Source organism: Cyprinodon variegatus, unplaced genomic scaffold, assembly GCF_000732505.1.
Source record: "Cyprinodon variegatus isolate N-32 unplaced genomic scaffold, C_variegatus-1.0 Scaffold1321, whole genome shotgun sequence".
Taxonomy (NCBI): Eukaryota; Metazoa; Chordata; class Actinopteri; order Cyprinodontiformes; family Cyprinodontidae; genus Cyprinodon; species Cyprinodon variegatus.
In genome coordinates, this window is record NW_015151774.1 from 23,529 (window position 1) to 41,165 (window position 17,637).

At 42.1% G+C, this 17,637-nt stretch overlaps 2 protein-coding genes across 2 annotated transcripts in view; both read left to right on the forward strand.

Annotated features, from left to right (window-relative positions):
* Positions 1 to 3,166: 3,166 nt before the first annotated feature.
* LOC107102793 (alpha-tectorin-like) lies at positions 3,167 to 12,703 on the forward strand. The gene is made up of 18 exons (XM_015402226.1): positions 3,167 to 3,363; positions 5,544 to 5,608; positions 5,724 to 5,812; positions 5,892 to 6,116; positions 6,207 to 6,278; positions 6,453 to 6,564; positions 6,639 to 6,765; positions 7,153 to 7,432; positions 7,504 to 7,660; positions 7,754 to 7,841; positions 7,912 to 7,974; positions 8,059 to 8,255; positions 8,335 to 8,469; positions 8,549 to 8,736; positions 8,833 to 9,011; positions 9,092 to 9,337; positions 9,771 to 9,933; positions 12,608 to 12,703. The coding sequence occupies exons 2-18, from the start codon at positions 5,563 to 5,565 to the stop codon at positions 12,689 to 12,691; spliced, it is 2,451 nt and encodes an 816-aa protein (XP_015257712.1). The 5' UTR covers positions 3,167 to 3,363; positions 5,544 to 5,562; the 3' UTR covers positions 12,692 to 12,703.
* A 2,556-nt stretch (positions 12,704 to 15,259) lies between these two features.
* LOC107102794 (cyclic nucleotide-gated channel rod photoreceptor subunit alpha-like) overlaps positions 15,260 to 17,637 on the forward strand; it is an 11,561-nt gene continuing 9,183 nt past the window's right edge. The window contains exons 1-3 of the mRNA XM_015402227.1: positions 15,260 to 15,359; positions 16,027 to 16,152; positions 17,159 to 17,228. Of these exons, the coding sequence (XP_015257713.1) occupies positions 15,260 to 15,359; positions 16,027 to 16,152; positions 17,159 to 17,228 (296 nt within the window). The remainder of the gene's footprint in view (positions 15,360 to 16,026; positions 16,153 to 17,158; positions 17,229 to 17,637) is intronic.

Below are 17,637 nucleotides of genomic sequence, written 5' to 3' on the forward strand. Positions count from 1 at the left end.
TGCTCCACCTGCTCTGATGTAATGTCTGTGTCATGGATAAAGTATGTGGACCAGATGAGTGCAAACAGACAAAGACAGAATGCAGCTTTAATGCTTTCTGTCAAACAGGGCAGTGAAAGCACCGTGTGTCATTTTAAGGATTACCTTTATGGTCTCATTAGCAACCATTACCTGGAACCACTACATCTCTTTCAGCTCGCTGAGGTCACAGCGGGGACGGAGTCCTGCCCCCAGCCCAAACCAGTCTGTCCATCTTATTACCATGAGCAGAGCTGGGAACCACTGAAACCACAGCCAGTCATCCCAGCAGGTTCAATCTGAGGTCAAACCGTGCTGCGTTCAGAGAAAGGAAACAATGACCCTGCAGTTGACCCTGTTTAACATTTTATTCATTCCTTTAGCTTTTTATGCAGAGATGAAGGATCATCATAGAGGGAGAAAGGTGGTTCCATCCTGGTACTGGTGGTTGGTTTCCTGCAGAGCTGAGACAGGTTGACCTGCACCTCCATGGCAGGGGGTTAAAGGATAAAGGACCTTCATTCTGAACCTTCCTTATGGTTAGGGGTATAACTCCACTGTTAAAGTGAAACCAGTGAAACCAGAGGCTACGTCTGAGGCTACGCCCCATGGTTTAGAAGCTACTGAACTGTGGATGTAGCCTCACACAGATCCCACTGACATTTATTAAATAAACTGTATCTCCAATTTATTTCGGGGGGTGCATGGGGTGCTGTTAGTAAAGTCAAGCAATGAAAAAGTAGGAGAAATATCTATGTTTATTTAGCGTCTTTTAAGAGGAAAATAAGGTTTTTCCTTTTTCCAAGTCATTTTTTTCACCATGCCATTCATTCCTTCATAAAAATCAAAGATTCAAATTAAATATTTAGATTATAAGTTAAAAAAAATTTCAGCTAGCTAAATATTTATTTTCTAAGCCAAATATGCATTATTTTAATTAAATATTTGTTTTCCAAACTAAATATTTTGTTTGTTAAAGAAATAATTAGCTCCGAACTAAATATCTCTTTAACAAACTACATATTTAGCTAGCACCAAGCTAGCTAAATATTAGCTATATTGACCTCTGGTTCTAGCCAAATATTTAGTTTATTTAGCTTGGTGCTAGACAAATATTTCATTTGCAAATTAAAATATCTAATTTGTTAAATAAATATTTAGCTCCAAACTAAATGTCTAACAAAGTAAATATTTTGTTTTTAAATAAATAATTAGCTCCATAATAATTATTTATTTAACAAGCTAAATATGTGATTTACAAATTAAATATTTAGCTTTAACCAGAGGTCCATGTTTAGCTAGGTGCTAGCTAAATATGAAATTTGAAAATCAAATATTTATTTTGTTAAATATTAAGATTGGAGCTTTTTATTTATTTAACAACCAAAATATTTAAATGCAAACTAAATCTTTAGCTCCAAACTAAATGTTTATTTTACAAACCAATTATTTAGCTTGGAAAGTAAATATTTAGTTAAAATAATAAATATTTAGCTTGACAAATCTTTGAACGTAAAATCTAAATATTTAGTTCTGAACTTTTAGTGAAAAAAAAGACAATTTTTTACTAAAAAAATGATGAATAATCATAAAAATTGCTCCTAATTGTTGACTGCTAGACTTTAAACAGCACCTGATACTAGCGCCTCTATCGGCTAAAAGTTCCACATTGTTGCTTTAGCTAAAGCAAATAAAAACAGTTTATAACCAGAGTGGAAACAGGCCTCTAATCCAGCTAAACAGTTAAACCATTAAAAAACCTTGATGCAAACATCTTATAACAGCCACGACTTTGGAGAACTGAAGATTTGGTTCCTGCAGGCACAGTTCGTTTCTTAGTGGAGCATCAAGTCCTCTCTGTACCAATGATGGTCTGCACTGCAAAATCTATCTAGAAATAAGTAAAAATTTGTTAAATTAAGTCTATTTACCCTTAATTTGAGCAGATAAATGAGATAGTTTGCCAATGGAATGAGTAATTTTACTCTTAAAATAAGATAATTAGATAATATGCACTTGAAATAAGACAATACAGTTGTTTTTTCTTATTTTAAGTGTAAATTGTCTTGTTCCATTGGAAAAATGTCTCTTTTACCTCCTCAATCCAAGAACAAATGCACTTATTTTAAGAAAAAATGACTTATCTAGATTTATATTTCTTGCAATGAGAACAGCCAGATTTTGGTCCAAACTGGTTCTTCAACAGAACTTTGGTCCCAAACGCAGCAGCAGGAAAAGGAAAAAGGGGTCTGAAGATCTGTGGGATTAAGATGCTGTGCTGGGACCTTCAGAGACATGCAGGTCCAAATATCTGCAGACCTTCTTCCTATGAAGCTTTGCTCCAGTCAGACCCAAATGATTAACAGGACTTTCTGGTAGTCCCACCAACATGGTGTACTGGTGTGGGACCAGTCAGAACCATTAGGTTGGCGTCATAGCTCCTTTAGATGCAGGTTTGCTCTGGATTTCTCAGTGATTTCTACTGATGTGACTATCAGTGACTATCAGAGCCATAAAGAGCTGATCCGTCACGGAGGTTCTGATTGGATCATCATGGCCTGTGATTCAGGTAGCAGAATAGCGTGTTTGAAGCCGGGCCCCGGGGCCTCCTGGATGCGGAGCTGTCAGAGTTCACACCTTTCCCCACGTCGACCAATACTTCACACCTCAAGGCAAAGGCGGCGCCATGAGTCATGGTCCAATTTGTAGCAGTCATTGAGAGAACAAAGCAGCCGACCCCAGGCTGAAATAACTCCATGCTAACTGCAGCGCTGCAGGGACTGATACCGAGGTTCATAACCTGCATTCTTCATCAGGTCCGAGGTGAAGGAGATATAGAGAGGAACCAGGATGGTACCTGGATGGGTTCCAGGATGGTACCTGGATGGGTTCCAGGTGGGTCTGTGGTCCATCGGTGACTGAAGGGTCTAACTGGTGGTCTGATGGGAGTTTATTAGGCCGAACATCACCGCAGTGGATGGAGGGAAGGTCCGGTCCCCGCACTGACCTGTGGCTCCGATGAGGAACTTTCCCACATGTCTTCTGGCTCAGTAACATTCCACAGCGCAGGGGAAGATGACCCTCTCAGCCATCACAGATTATAAATCTTGGCTCTCTATAGATTCCCACCCTGCGCCCTGTCACGCACCACACCTGCAGCGGTGGGACCAGTATGAGCCCAGCGTCACGTCCCCAGTTCCTCCTCCTCCTGCATCTCCAGCGAGCATCAATATAAACCCAGACGGCGGCCCACAGACGGCGACGACTCCGACCGCTGAGGAGACGCCTGAACGCATCGCAGACACCGGCCTTCCTCGTCCTCATCCTCCATCTGAGCTGCAGACGGTGAGACGGGCTCTGTTCCTGCTGGTTTCCATGACAACGGCAATGCTTTCCAAGCTTAGAGTTAATTTCTTAGATCAGGCATCCCCAAAGTGGATCCTGATGGCCGCTGTCCTGCAGGTTATAGAGGTTTCTCTGCTTCAGCACAGCTGATTATGATGATTGAAGCTCAGCAAAAGTCTGTTAATCAGCTTTAATTAAAATCAGCTGTTTTAATTGAAAAAGTTAGATCTTAACCTCTCCTCCAGAGATGTTTGTTCTCGTTCTGATTTAGTTTCATATTTTTCCAACATTTGAATCTTTTTTATTCTGAAATCAGGCGTTCAGAGAGACCTAAATTATAAACGTTTATCAGAGATTATAAATAATCTAAAATGTTTCTTATAACAAACGTGAGTGCGACTGACAGCTGGTTCATAGGAAGGCTCAAAAGTATTCAAACCACGGTCAGATTAGAAATGTTAGCTCCTTATCAGATAGATGCTAAGCTTTTAAAACTTTTCTCTGTTGGAAAGGAATTAAATCCTCCAGTTCGCTGCTAAACTGCAGCTTATTCTGGAACTTTCTAGAAGGTCTGAAGCTACAATACTTTAAAACCTAAATCTGCAGGAGAATGGAAATTATTGTATTTGTTAGATTAGAAAAAGCTTCATCTGCTGATTTTTTTTCTCATAGTTACACTTTTATTCCAGAGTAGTTCCATAGATTAAATAAATTAACAAAATAAAAATAGTTCTTCATGAATAACAAGCAGCACAGAGTTAACATTCTGCCTCATTTGGTGTTTTATATTTAAAATATTATGAAAACTATTTTTAAGGTCCGCTAACAGCTGAACTAACCCAGCAGGACTGCTTTCAACACTACATCACATTAAACCACTAAAAAAATTATGTTTTTGGCATTTATTTAATCATATTTAGTTACTTTAACACAATTGTTTTATTTTCAACTCTGCAAACAGGAAACAATTGTGTTAAAGTAAATAAATATAAATATTTTTTTTGTGTAATTATGGAACTAAACAGGTTTTAAGTTGAACTTTAGGCGTCTAAAGAAAATGCCTAAATATGTTTTTTTTTTTTTATGTGAGCAAACAGGCTGTAAACAAACACATTCCTGTAGTATATTATAATTTTTATTGCATCAATGTTGTTAGAGACTCTAAAAATTAAATTTTTCTTATTTCTTTTTTATTCCAACTAGATTTTTAGGTCCTTATTTATTATTTTTTTTCTCATTTGCCCGTCAGGGCTTCTATAGAAATGTAAATAAAATAGAAACATCGGTTTTCAGATCAGTTAGAGAACATTCCTGCATTTTAGCAATTTTTTTTTTTTGGTATGTATTTAAAGGATTATACTTGATAATTAATAAGAATAATAAGTAGACAGAAAATATGATTTTTTTCCAGAAACACACTCTGAACAGTGATTTTCTTTTTTTTTTTTTTTATCCATAAGATGTTGCCCTCTGTTATGCTGAAGATGACCTCCCCTCTCACACAATTTAAATATGAACAAAAAGGGACATTTTAAACATATTCTTCATGCTTTCATATTTCTTATTCATGAATGCCCTAAAATGAGGAGTTTATTGGACAGATAAATTCAACTGAATATGATTTTTACCTGTATGGAGACACGTTTTGGTCAATATGCTGCAGTCAGTGTCTGATGATGAATGTATTCTCTGCCACAGTGAAAAAGTATCAGAGGAAACACGACCGCTCTGGGCTTCCATACAGACCTCTGATGTAGCTCTAAATATTCCTGAAGGGTTTTCAAATGGTTTCCATGGACAATTCCTTGTCAATGTTCCTTTGGGCAAGGCACTTGACCTCAAGTTGACCCCTTCATGTGGCTATTTCCTTTAGTGTTTGCTGTGCTTAGAGAAGCTATAAATCAATGAGATACAGCAGGTGATGATGATGATGATGATGATGATGATGATGATGATGATGATGATGATAATGATGATGATGATGATGATGATGATGATGAAGCAGCCTTGATCAGGTGAGGAACTGATGAAACATTTAGATTTCTGTTAAAATGTTGGATTTGTTCAAAGGGCTACGGAAAGCTGTATTATCATTTCATTGTTTCCAGGAGGAGAAACTTCCTCAGTTTCCTGTTCTGAACAACCCTCCTCTGTTTCTGCTTTCTTTGCCTCCCTAACAGCTGATTGGCCGACTCCATCATGCTCCGCCCCCTGCTCTACCTGGTCGCCCTCATCACCCTCGCAGGTAAAGTCCCATAGCTGTCCACAGGAAACCCAAAAGCTCATTCAAACAGAACCTGGTGTCCATCCACCAATCAGGAAGCAGCTCTCAGCTCCTTCTCTTTCCTCCGTCTCTTCAGGTGCTAAGCAGACCTTGACGGCCTCCACAGAGTTGGACATCAGCTCCTGTCCCATCACCATATATGGGCAGAGATACGAACAGGCCTTTGTGAGTGGGCTGGACCCAGATCATCTGCAGAACATCTGCAGAACGTTTGCAGCAGTTTTCTTTTCTTCTCTGATTCCAGGTGAACTACACCTCTCAGAACCTGGTTATCTGCTTCAAGGGCTTTTACGGCTCTGGAACCAAAGATGACTGCATCCTTGGACCTCTTCCTGACTCCAAGAATGCAGAATTCGACCAGTTCCAGAGGATTCCCCTTTTAGAAACCATTGTGCAGTACAACGTCCCGACCATCAAGACCAGAATGGACTGCTACCTTTCTATCTCCTACCAACACAAAGGAGGCTATGTGAGTTCTGCTCCGTCGCTCGATAACCGGGTCATGTCAGAACCGACCGCAAACAACATTCCTCTTCCTGTGTGTATCTTCTGCTCGCAGACCACCCTGGCGCTGATTAAGTTCGGACCTCTTTCGGTTCTTTATGTGTACACTCCTGTTGAGGGCACCGTGGTGAGTTCATGTTCTGATACGTTCAAGGACAGTGGGAATCAGGCTCAGTAGATGATGATGGTGGATCCATGTCATGATTCTAGCCTCTACTCACCAGCTAAAAACACACATGGCCCAGCAGGCTGTTAAGTAGGTCTTTCTGTATCTATATCTCTCTGGTGGTCTCCTGTCCAGGTGGTGGACATTCAGGTGGACGGAACGACAGCAGACCAGGTGACAGTCACCAACACCCCGTCCAGCAGACAGACTCGTGGGTATCTGGACATCAGCGGCTGCAGACACTCAGGTTGGTGGATGTTTCTGTGGAACAGAACCATCTTTGGACTAGTTGGGTCTGAACAGTCTGGTTCCTGTCCTCAGGTGCTGTGTATAAACCTGCCACAGAGGTGAACTCACCTGAAACCTGCTTCAGCCTCACCTGTGATGAAGATCTGGTCCTCAAAACCTCATCCTGTGGTCCTATGGACCGTTGCCTTGGAAACGGCAGGTAATAGCCAACGGGAAGGAAAAATGGAAGGCTTTTAATTTGAAATAGTGGGGAGTGATTGTAAGAATTCCAAAAAGTTAAAGACAGAAAACAATTCAGTGGACTTTGTTTTCCAAGTTTGAAGACGTTACGCTTCCCATCCAGGAAGCTTTCTCAATTCAAACATCTTCAAACTTGGAAAACAAAGTCCAGTGGATGTTTTTTAAGTTTAACTTTTTGGAATGACTATGACCTGGATGACTGAGAATCTCAACCACATATTGTGAGTATTGAAAAATCAAAAATCCTCATACAGGTATTGACAGATCTTTGTGTCCTCTAGCGCCACCTTAAGGTCAGGTTGGCTCAAAGTCTTCTAACTCCTGTGCTCCTCTGTGCCTCTATCAGCTGCATCCCAGCGGCCCTGTATGACTCCATATTCAATCCCAAACTGGACTTGGTGTGCACTGTGACGGGACCCGCCCTCATAGACTTCCACGGCCTCCTGACCTCTGTGAGGGATCGCTGTACCTACTCTCTACTGTCCCTCCCTTCAGCCCCAGACTTCCAGGTTCTGGCCAACTTCCAGGAACGGCACCGAAAAGACGTGAGCTTCCTGGACAGCGTGACGCTGCGGCTGGATGGGCCGGGTGTCCAAATCCACCTGAAACAAGGCGGAAGAGTTCAGGTAGGTCCGAGTTTGACCCAGAATCTTAGAGGTCTTTGTGGTTCTGATCCATGTTTCTACGACTGTTTCAGGTGAATGATGCGCCACTGAGCCTCAGCACCTCGGCTCAGATGGTTCATGGGGTGGAGCTTTCCAAGGACCTCACCGGAGTCACTGCCCGGGTCTCTGTGTCCAATTTCACCATCTATGTCTTCTTTGATGGCTACACCATGCAGATCCACCTGCAAGGTTCACATAACACAACCAGACCAGTTTACCGTGGATCTAACTTCCCCTGCTGATGATGTCAGTTTGAATATGTTCTGTCTTTAAACCATCCAGGACCCGTTGGGTCGGCTTTGCACGGTCTCTGTGAAAACTCCAGCAGATCTTTGGCAGACCTCAGGGTGCCTGAGTCAAACCCCGACAGGTAGGGAATTCTCTGTCCCTGCTTCATATCTGCAAACCCAGTCCTGACCTGGCCTTGTGTCGCCCCCTAGCTGCCTGATTCAGTACAACGACACAGAAGAGTCTATGATCAACTGCACCAAAATGACGGAACAGTAAGCAGAATCAACTGCAAACATCAGGCTGTTTGCTCGCTCTGAGGTCCTGCAGAGGATTCATGACTTCTCTTTCCTCGCCAGCTGTAACCTTCTGAAAAAGGAGCCCTTTGCTTCCTGTGACATCAACCCAGAGCCGTACATAACAGCCTGCACTACCACTCTGTGCAGCTACCCTGACCGAGATGCCCTCAAGTGTCAGTTCCTGGAGGCCTATGCCAGAACCTGCAAACTGCAGCGCAATGCCACCCTGGTCGACTGGAGGTCCAAGGCTAAGTGCTGTAAGACCTTGTTCCCCTAACCACCCCAACCTTTAAAGAAACCATCACCGGGTCTAATGGTGTCCATGTTCATCTGCAGTGTACCCTCAAGCCTTCTGTCAGGACAGAACCTGCAGTGACCACGAGTTCTGTGGAGAGAAGTCTGTGGGTGGTGACAATCGCTGCTTTTGTCGAGCCATTTTCGCCTCTAAGTACAGGGATCAAAATGCTTTGGGTATGACATCAGAGACAGCAACCCCATGGGTCAGAAATACTGGAGAAAAACTTCTTACTTATATCTTTATACCCCTCAGGTGATCCAACAGTCTGCAACCAGACCTCTGGTTCCCTGACTTTGGTCAACTGCCTCCTGGAGGATGAAGGCCTTGACTACATTGCCCTGCACCTCAAAGACCCGACCTGCAGGGGCCACATGGACGAGGAGACCCACCTGGTGACGTTTAGCTTCAGCGATATCAACCGTTGTGGGACGGAGGTCATGGTAGGTTTTGGCCTCCATCTTTAGTGCTCATCTGGGTTGACATCTTTCTTCAAGCTTGGTGTTAGCTCTGAGGCATCCAAACATTTCATCCTGCAGAGCAGCAACAACCAGATAATCTACCAGAACACCATAAGCAACCACAACAGCTCCTCCAGCATCATCACCAGGAAAGACCAGGTCTTCATTGACTTCTCCTGCGTCTACATGAAGGAGGCCATGAAGGCTTTTAAAGTCAGAAGCAGGTGTGTTACGGACTGTGGAACCAATGACGCCAGGTGTGTATCCGCTAAAGAAGAAGATTTACAAACTTTCGAAGTCAAAGATGTTGATTATTGTCTCTGTGTCTGATCTTCAGCTCTATAATCAAAGTCAGTACCTCAGGGGTTTGGAATTACACTCTGACCATGAAGGCCTACACCGACGCTGCGCGCACAAGGCCGGTGGACTCCAACACAGAAGTCCGGCTTGATGAGAAGATCTGGGTGGAGCTGAAGACTGAGGGGTTGGATGGAGACCTGATCTCCGTGGTGACTGAATCCTGCTGGGCAACCAATCAGGAATCAGAGACAGGAAGCCTGAGATATGACCTGATCAAGAACGGGTAAGAACCAATCAGGAGACTGTTTCCCAAAACACATCAGGCCATTGTCAGTCTATTGTTTTCGTTAAGAACCAAAAGAGAAAGGATGGTTAAAGTCAACCAGCCGCTGTTTCTATTTGAAGCTTCCAAGAAGGTCAGTTCTATTACTGTAGCAGCTAGTTTACCTATCTGGGGTCAGAGGACTTTGTAACTCGATTGTAGAATGTAGCATCAAGAGACTTGAAGGGTCTTACCACTGGACTTCAGCCATGGGTAGTTTTTGTTTTGTTTTTACAAGTTCTTATGCTTTATAATTAAAAGAATCATGCAACAAGTTCGTTCCAAGTTAACCACGTAACAGTAACAAAATCCCTCCTTTGGTTCCATCATAGTTTTTAAAAGCTTGCCAGTTTGGAGGGTGCTAAAACAGTTGTATTTTCTCTTTGATGATCAGCTGTGCCAATCCCGCTGACCCGACTGTAACGGTGGAAGGAAACGGAGAAGGAACCTCCAGCTACTTCTCCTTCAACATGTTCCAGTTCTCCGGGAAGTCCGGGAACATCTACCTGCACTGCAAGTTGCAGCTGTGCATCAAACAAGGGAACAGCTGCATCCCGGTAAGGAGGACATTTTGATTATACCTTAAACCAAACAGTCTGCATCTAGGTCTGGCTGAAAGGTGTACCACAGCTCTCCAGAGTCAGATCAACATGTTTCTGTTTTGGTGCATTAAACAGACTTTTATTCTATTAAACTGCAAGGACAGTTTCTTGGGTCAAGAGATGACACCTCCCTGAAAACCAGACATCATTAAGATGTTTGTTTTTAGGCTACATCTGGGCTGTCTGTCATAGTCTCAATTTTGTCCACAAATAGTTGTTGAAAATTGGGCTCTTTGGTGGGTCTGATCTTGTCACACCTTAGCCCCATAACGAACGTTGAAAAGACGTTGCAAATCCAGGTTTCAACGTTTTTCAACTATCTGAAAATTATGGCTTTTCACTTTTCACTTTTCAACCAAATGTAGACGTTGTTTGGGCGTCAATCATGTCGTCTTTACAACCAATTTTTGATTGGCTTACTGGGAATTATCTGTGTGTGTGTGTTAACGAAGCAGATGAAGTTAAACAAGGCAGTGAAATAAATGGTATCGACCAATTAGAGACAACAGAGACCACTGATGGTCTGGAGTGCAGACGTCCAATAATGATCTCTGTAAACATTTCATGGGTGAGGGGGCGTGAGGAGCACCACCATTGTCTTTTAAATAAATCTGGATTTGGATCCATCTAAGCTTAAAGCAGCATCGTTCAGTTTAATCTCCAAGTGTTGCTCTCTGAGCCATTTGCCTCTAAACATGGACCATCGCCCGGGGTGTATATTGCATGAAAATAAAGCTAGGAGGTAAAACTAGTCACTCTTTCTACACTAAGTTAAAGGTTATTCATTGGCTAGCTTTACCACCGTCTTCTACCCCATCATCATCATCATCATCATCATCATCATCATTCTAAGGTGTAAAGCCCATTAGATCACAGAGTGGGAGTGGAAACCTATTGGTTTGGTCATAGGGCTTGGAATCCTGAGGTTTTGAGTTTAAAACCCACTGGACCTCTGAGCAAGACCCTTAACCCTAACCTGACTCCTCCAGATGGATTTGCTCCGCATATCCATCTGGAAACCTTCCGTTGAAGTAATTTTGGGAAGGGGCGAAAATACTGGTTAGCTGATTGGCCTATGTTGGTGATAGACGGGCCAAATAAACCAATCAGATCAACGAAGCATATGACGTACTAACAGAGCGACGACGAAGAGGAGCCAATTGATAGATCAAACTCTTGCCGAAACCAGTCGGGAGAAGAGCAAAAACATCTTTTCCTCTGAGAAAAGCCTCCAGAGCAGTGTTTTGCTCTTCTTTCAGTGAAGAAATACTCTGTAATTCCGATAAAACTTGCTGGATAGCCACGCTAACGCTAGTTTCATCGGTTGAGGCCGCCATGTTCTTTAGACTGAACTGTCGCGCTTCTCGTTGCGTCACACCTCAACCCGCCTCAAAGCCAACGCTGATTGGACGTTCGTTTGGTGAACGGCTCCAAATTTTCTTTAACGGAGAGTCTCCAGACTGATCTGCGAGTGAAACCTTGAAAGCTCGCGAGATCAGGATGGTCTCAGGAGGCTACCTTAACCCCTAATTGCTCCCTGGGCGCCCCACAATGGCAGCCCACTACTCCTCAAGGGGATGGGTCAGAGAGTTGCAGAGAGTTAATTTCTCCATTGTGAGATAAAATAAGTTCAATTTATTTATTTTGTAGGTGTCAAATACCAAAGTACAAATACTTCGAGTAATTATCTTTATACAACTTTTTCCTTCTACTCCTTTTATTTACGCTCATATTTTCTTTATAGCCTTTTGGTTAATAAAACAACTAAATCTAAAATATTAGTTTCATTTAGACAATTAATTTGTTTGTGGTTGGACTTGGTGCTGCCCCAACTTGTTGCTCACCACATACCAAAATGAATGGTTTTCCAAGATGATGCAAAGTTAAATGTGACGCTGTTACCATTAGAAAACAGAAAATGAAGTCTAAGGAAGTTATCGTCCAGAATTGTAGAAAAATGTTCCTTTAATAGGGTAGAGCAGTAAAGATTCTGTCTTTAACATTTTTACTGCATTACTTTGGCTTTTATACTTTAAGTAGTTTTAAAAATAGTACTTTTACACTTTTACTTGAGAAAAAAGCTTAATATTTTAACTTCTACAAAAGCTTTTTAAACAGTGGGATTTATACTTTTACTGAAGGTATAAACAATAACACTTTTTACACCTGTTTATTATACCTAAATAGTATAAAACTACCATCGGTAGTAAAACAAAATCTGTAACAACCATTAACAAAATTAAAGCTCTGTTTTAAATTTCATAAATAAGATCAGACAATGTTCTAAATATATAAACTTTTTTGTATTTGAAAATATGCCTTCAACAAATTACAGCATCCTGTGTTTTCCCAGACTTTCTAACCCCCTCTGTGGACAGAATGGAGAAGGTGGAAGTAATACCACAGTACATGTAATCCCTCCTGCTACCAGTGGGGGCAGCATCTCATGTGCTTTCAGTTGTATTCAGAAACCTTTTCCATAATATGGCGGACTGATAACCTGAAGAGTCCGATGCTATCGTGTCTCTGAAAGGTTCTGCCTAACGAGTCTCGGCTCTGACCCATAGATGGTTCCTTTCATCTCTTCTTCTGTTTAAACTTTTTGTCTCCATCTGTGTTGATTTTGCAGAAGTGTAATGGAGCTCGAACTCGAAGGTCCATCAGGTCCAGATATGAAGCCTCCGCTCTCATCAGCATGGTTTGGACCAACTAGGTCAGACGGCGGTTCTGTTACATCAACATCTCTCTGGTTGTTATGGTGGAGCAGAGAGAGGAAACAGCCTCTCTGGTTGCTTTGTCTCCTCAGGTTGGTTCCCTGTGAGATGAAGCCAGTGGAGGCACCAGAACTCCAGGATCCTCTTTGGTTCTGATGTTTAGAGATGTTTGCCTGCTAAGTCGTCCCCGATAGATGATGAGGAGTTCACAGCAGCATGGTGGAGGTCATCTCTTTATTTGAACGGAACCGTTTTGGATCAGATCGTATTCTGTGTTCAGCTTTTAAAGTCTTTAGAATATCTTAGTTTTATTGGAAGGGGAAAACATTAGGGAACGTTCTACTAACGGGTAATTAAAGGAGACAGGAAACAGTTTTATTGGTGTGGGGCTGAATTATGAAGGATTCATGGTGTGATGATGGATTTCTGATTAATGCATGTTGAGATGATAATGAAATAAAAAAATTTTATTTTTGGATCATCTGATTTTAGTGTCTTTTCTTACAAGTTCTTTTAAAATTTCCAATTTAATCAAAGCAAAAGTGACTGAAGCTGAGGTAGCATCTTATGAAAAATGTATTAAGCTTTGACATCAAGTTAAATAAAGAAGATAGATAGTAATTCCCTGCATTTCATTAACTTCCTTTGCAAAGAGAGAATAAGACGATCATAGAAGCCCTTCAGGCCGACGATCTGATTAGATAACGTTATCTCTCACTAAGTTAAACTCTGCAGAAAGGCTGTGAATGTCTCCACATACAGTTAATCTAATTACAGACAGCAGAGGAAAATAATAAAATGTTATGAATAAACCCTGATAAAAAGTCTAGCTTGTTATGAGAATAAACACTCTCTAATAGTAAATCAAAAACTCCTCTTGCAGGTGAGAAAGGCTTGAGTAAAAACTTTTATTAGGTGAGTGCATGCAAAATCAGCGCTCAAAAATCAATAAGTGTGACGGGAAAACATGGCAAACATAGAAAGTAGCAGGTCAAAGTTCATCAATACAGTAGTTCCCATTGATTTAGCTTATAAAGCGGGGAGAATGGCGCTAGAAGCTGGAAGATTGTTTGAGCTAAAATGGCTGCTCCCAGACTCATTAATCGTGACGAAAATGATTATATTTATTTTTTTGTGATAAACGCTAAATTCATTAAATCACTGTATTGTTTTAAGGTATAAATAATGATCCATTAATTATTCTTTGCTGAACGGACTTTTCCATGGGAGTCCAGAGTTTGGAAGGTCAACTGCAATAAAAAAAAACTTTCATCTGATATTTTTTACTGTGTTTTGGAGAATTCAGCTGTTATTCCTCCAGTGTAACACCAGAGGGAGCAGCTGAGACTGCAGCTGCCTACGAGGACAACAGAATGGAATATTAGAGGTATAACACAGATTTGAAGAAATGTTTATGGTTTAAAGAGATCATTATTGGACGTCTGCGCTCCAGACCATCAGTGGTCTCTGTTGTCTCTGATTGGTCGATGCCATTTATTTCACTGCCTTGTTTAACTTCATCTGCTTCGTTAACACACACACAGATAATTCCCAGTAAGCCAATCAAAGCTGCCCTCCCTCTCACTGTTTGTGTTATTAGAGCTGCAGTGCTGACTCAGGCGGATCAGAGGATCTAATCTGACCCTCCTCACTTTTCACTCACAGGCCGTCCTTTCTTTACATTTTCCTTCCTTTCCTGAGCTTTTCTCTTCCTGTAGGCGACCTTTACTTCTATCATTTAAGATTGTTTCAGCTTGAATTACAAAAAGTCTCCTGGTCCAGATGGCATCAGAAGGAATGAGTCATGATAAGCCCGAAGAATCACAATGTGACAATTTGTAGAACAACATACCTGGTTTCAGTGCCTAAGAATGTTTATCCCATCACATAAGGGTATAGACCCTTTGCCCTGACCTCCCACATTATGAACCCCAAACACCAGACGTCATTCAGACGTTGCTTTGATGGCTAAATCTGGTCAGTCTGAGTCTAGATTTAGTCCAGAAATACTTGTTGAGAGCTGGACTGTGTTTGGTAGGTCAGATTTCATCCAGCCATAGTCCAATAAACTTGGTTTTCAATGACTTTTCATCGATCTGAAAATCACGGCTTTTTACCTTTCACTTTTCAACCATACGTAGGCCTTCTGACCACCATAAGTGGGCAATTCATGTGTAGTGTCTTGCTCAAGGACACAACGACTGAGACAAACAGAACTGGCAACCCTTTGATTGTGGAACTAACTCCTGTATCTGACAATACTGCCAATCAATCACCATCAAGCCTGGACTGCTGAGGCAAAATATGGATAGAATGAATGTCAACATGTCCTTCATCACCAGGATCACTGCCTGACAGATTGTGAAGTTGCAGAACAGTGTAATGGCGGACCTCCTCAGGAACCTGTACTATGTGCCTTGTCTTTACCAACGCTATGGACTTTAGGCATTGCTCCAGATCTAGTTGTCTTCAAATATAATCTGATGACACAGCAATAGCGGGGTCAATGAAGGATATAAAGAGTAGTTGTTAGACAACTTTTTGAGGTGAACCAATGATAGCTAAACATGGAAAAGACCAAGGAAATGGAGGTCGGGTCAACTCCAGTAGAAGATGCCCATCTCAGGGACAGCTGTGGAGCCGGTTACACCAGGAAGTGGCCTCACCGTAGGACCCAAAACTGCAAGCTGCAGTGGGCTACGAAAATAGTGATAAGCAGAATGCACTTTCTCAGCATGTTTAGGGCCTGTTGTCTCTGCTGTAGAGTGTTTTATTAATCAGGAGTGGCTAGGTCCATCTTCTTTGGAGTGCTTTGGTACTTGAGCTAAGGTAAGGGACTCAGACAGACAGAACAAACTCATAGATATAGAGGGAGGTTGTATTACCAGGCTGACTCCATGTGTCAAACTTAAGGTAGCTCACAGAACCATACCTGCTGTATAGCTATATTTAATTTATCAATCTAAAGCGGTTTCTGTATGTTTGCAGTATCTTTAAGTGGTTCTGTATTTTTGTTGCTGTGTGTTATAGTGGGACAAATGAACCTTTCCTTTTGAGATTAATAAAGTTTAGCTGAGTTCTTCGGCTCTTGATCAGTTTCCCTATGATGACAGTCTGGTAATGTAGTCTGGTTGTGCAGCTTCATTCCCAGGGTCCAGGCTGAGTCCATGGGCCTCCTCAGCGTGTGGGACAGACGTATCATCCCTCCTATAATCCCTTTATCCTTGTCAGGGTGACAGAGGAGAATCCCTGCAGGAAACACTCCTTCTCTCCTTCCTCCCTTCCATCCCTCTTCTTTCCTCCAGTTTTCTCCTCTTTTCTTGTCTCCCCAAAGGATTTCCTGAATCCAGTCGTGTTTATGAGACTCTGCTTGGGGAGTTAGCCATCGGTTTCCATGGTGATGTGTTTGGACGGCAGTCTGGGGATCTAGGCCAAACGACCCGGGATTATCAGCTGACAGGTAAGCAGATAATGGATCCATTACAGACATATCTATGTCCATGAAATTTATGAAGTTTATACAGACTTTTGCTCACACAGAGAACTCTGAACTAAAGACTTAAAAGTCTCCAGCCTGATTTTACAGGCGGCTATGAATGTAGCATGAAGGACATGTTGGGATCAGCCACTCTGTACAGACCTGCTTGTTTTTAGAAGACAGAGGCTCCTAATTGACTCTAAAACATTTTAGCAGTAATAACCATCCGATTAGCAGTCAGATAAATAACCTCCTTTCTATGGGTTTGAACCTGCAGTCTGAGGGAAGAACTGTTGGCTTCAGGTGGGAGCAGAATGAGCCAAATCTATGATGAGCATCCCAGGTTTATCTTCTAGTCTCCCTGAACCCACAGGAGTCTGTTGGTGTAAACGATAAAGCTCATTCATCCAGCTCAAAATGGTAGATTAATACTTTGGCAACAAAATTGGACCCAAACCATGAAATGATCAAGAGGCAGTTTTTGTTGAGTCTGTTTGATGGGTTGAGGCATCTAACATCTGTTTTAGGATGGTTGTCTAGACTCAGGTCTGGACTTTGACTAGACCCTCCTAACCCATGAATCTGCTCTGGTCTAACCCATCCATAGTGGCTGGATGTTCAGGGAGGGTCTCCTGCTGGAAGGTGAACCTCACCCCCCACAGTCTCAGCTCCTCTGAAGCCTCTAACAGGTTTTCATTCTGGACTGTCCTGGTTTTAGCTTCATTCATCTATCATTTTTCTCTCATTTACTGACCACCCTCCCTCAGCATGATGCTGCCACCACCATGTATCACTGTGAGGATGGTGGGTCCAGGGTAACAAACATCTAGAATGAAGACCAAACCATCCAGACGTGGTCTATCGTATCTTGGCTCAATGCTTTGTTGCAAACTGTAGAAAGACCTTCTCAGGAATCTCTCCTTCTCACTGATAAATATCTAAATATATCTCATAGCTGTCCTGTGGACATATCCTCTCACTTGAGCAGTCGATCTCTGCAGCTGCTCCAGAGTCGCCATGGTCATCTTCTTCTCTGATATGTTCTCCTTTCCCAACCTGTCAGCCCACTAGGTCATCCATATTTTGGTAGCCCTGCAGGTGGTCCATCCTCCCATGTTAAGATGATGTACTGAACAGACCTCTGAGAGACGTTCAAACCTTGGGAATTGGTCTAGAACCTAACCCCGCCTTAAATTAAACAAAAAAACTTCGCCCTTAACCCGTCTGCTGGGTTCCTTTGTCTCCATGATGCTAGTTGTTCTCTTATGTTCTCTACAGGACCTGTCAGATCAGAAACAGAACAGCTGCATTTTTACTGATGTATATTCCCAGTGATCCATGGGTGTACGAAGGGCTTTAAAGGAGAACACTGAACACCTCCTGTTTCTGGAAGATGTAATATGACTTTTCCAATTGGTTTCTTTGGTTTTAGCATGTTTGGTAAATGGCTTGTACTTATATTGAACT

Bases quoted from the DNA above. Each gene is read 5' to 3' on its own strand.
- LOC107102793 (XM_015402226.1), top strand. From the start codon at position 5,563: ATGCTCCGCCCCCTGCTCTACCTGGTCGCCCTCATCACCCTCGCAG. The intron at 7,433-7,503 runs GTAGGTCCGAGT...CGACTGTTTCAG, and splicing joins AACAAGGCGGAAGAGTTCAG to GTGAATGATGCGCCACTGAG. The intron at 7,661-7,753 runs GTTCACATAACA...TAAACCATCCAG, and splicing joins CATGCAGATCCACCTGCAAG to GACCCGTTGGGTCGGCTTTG.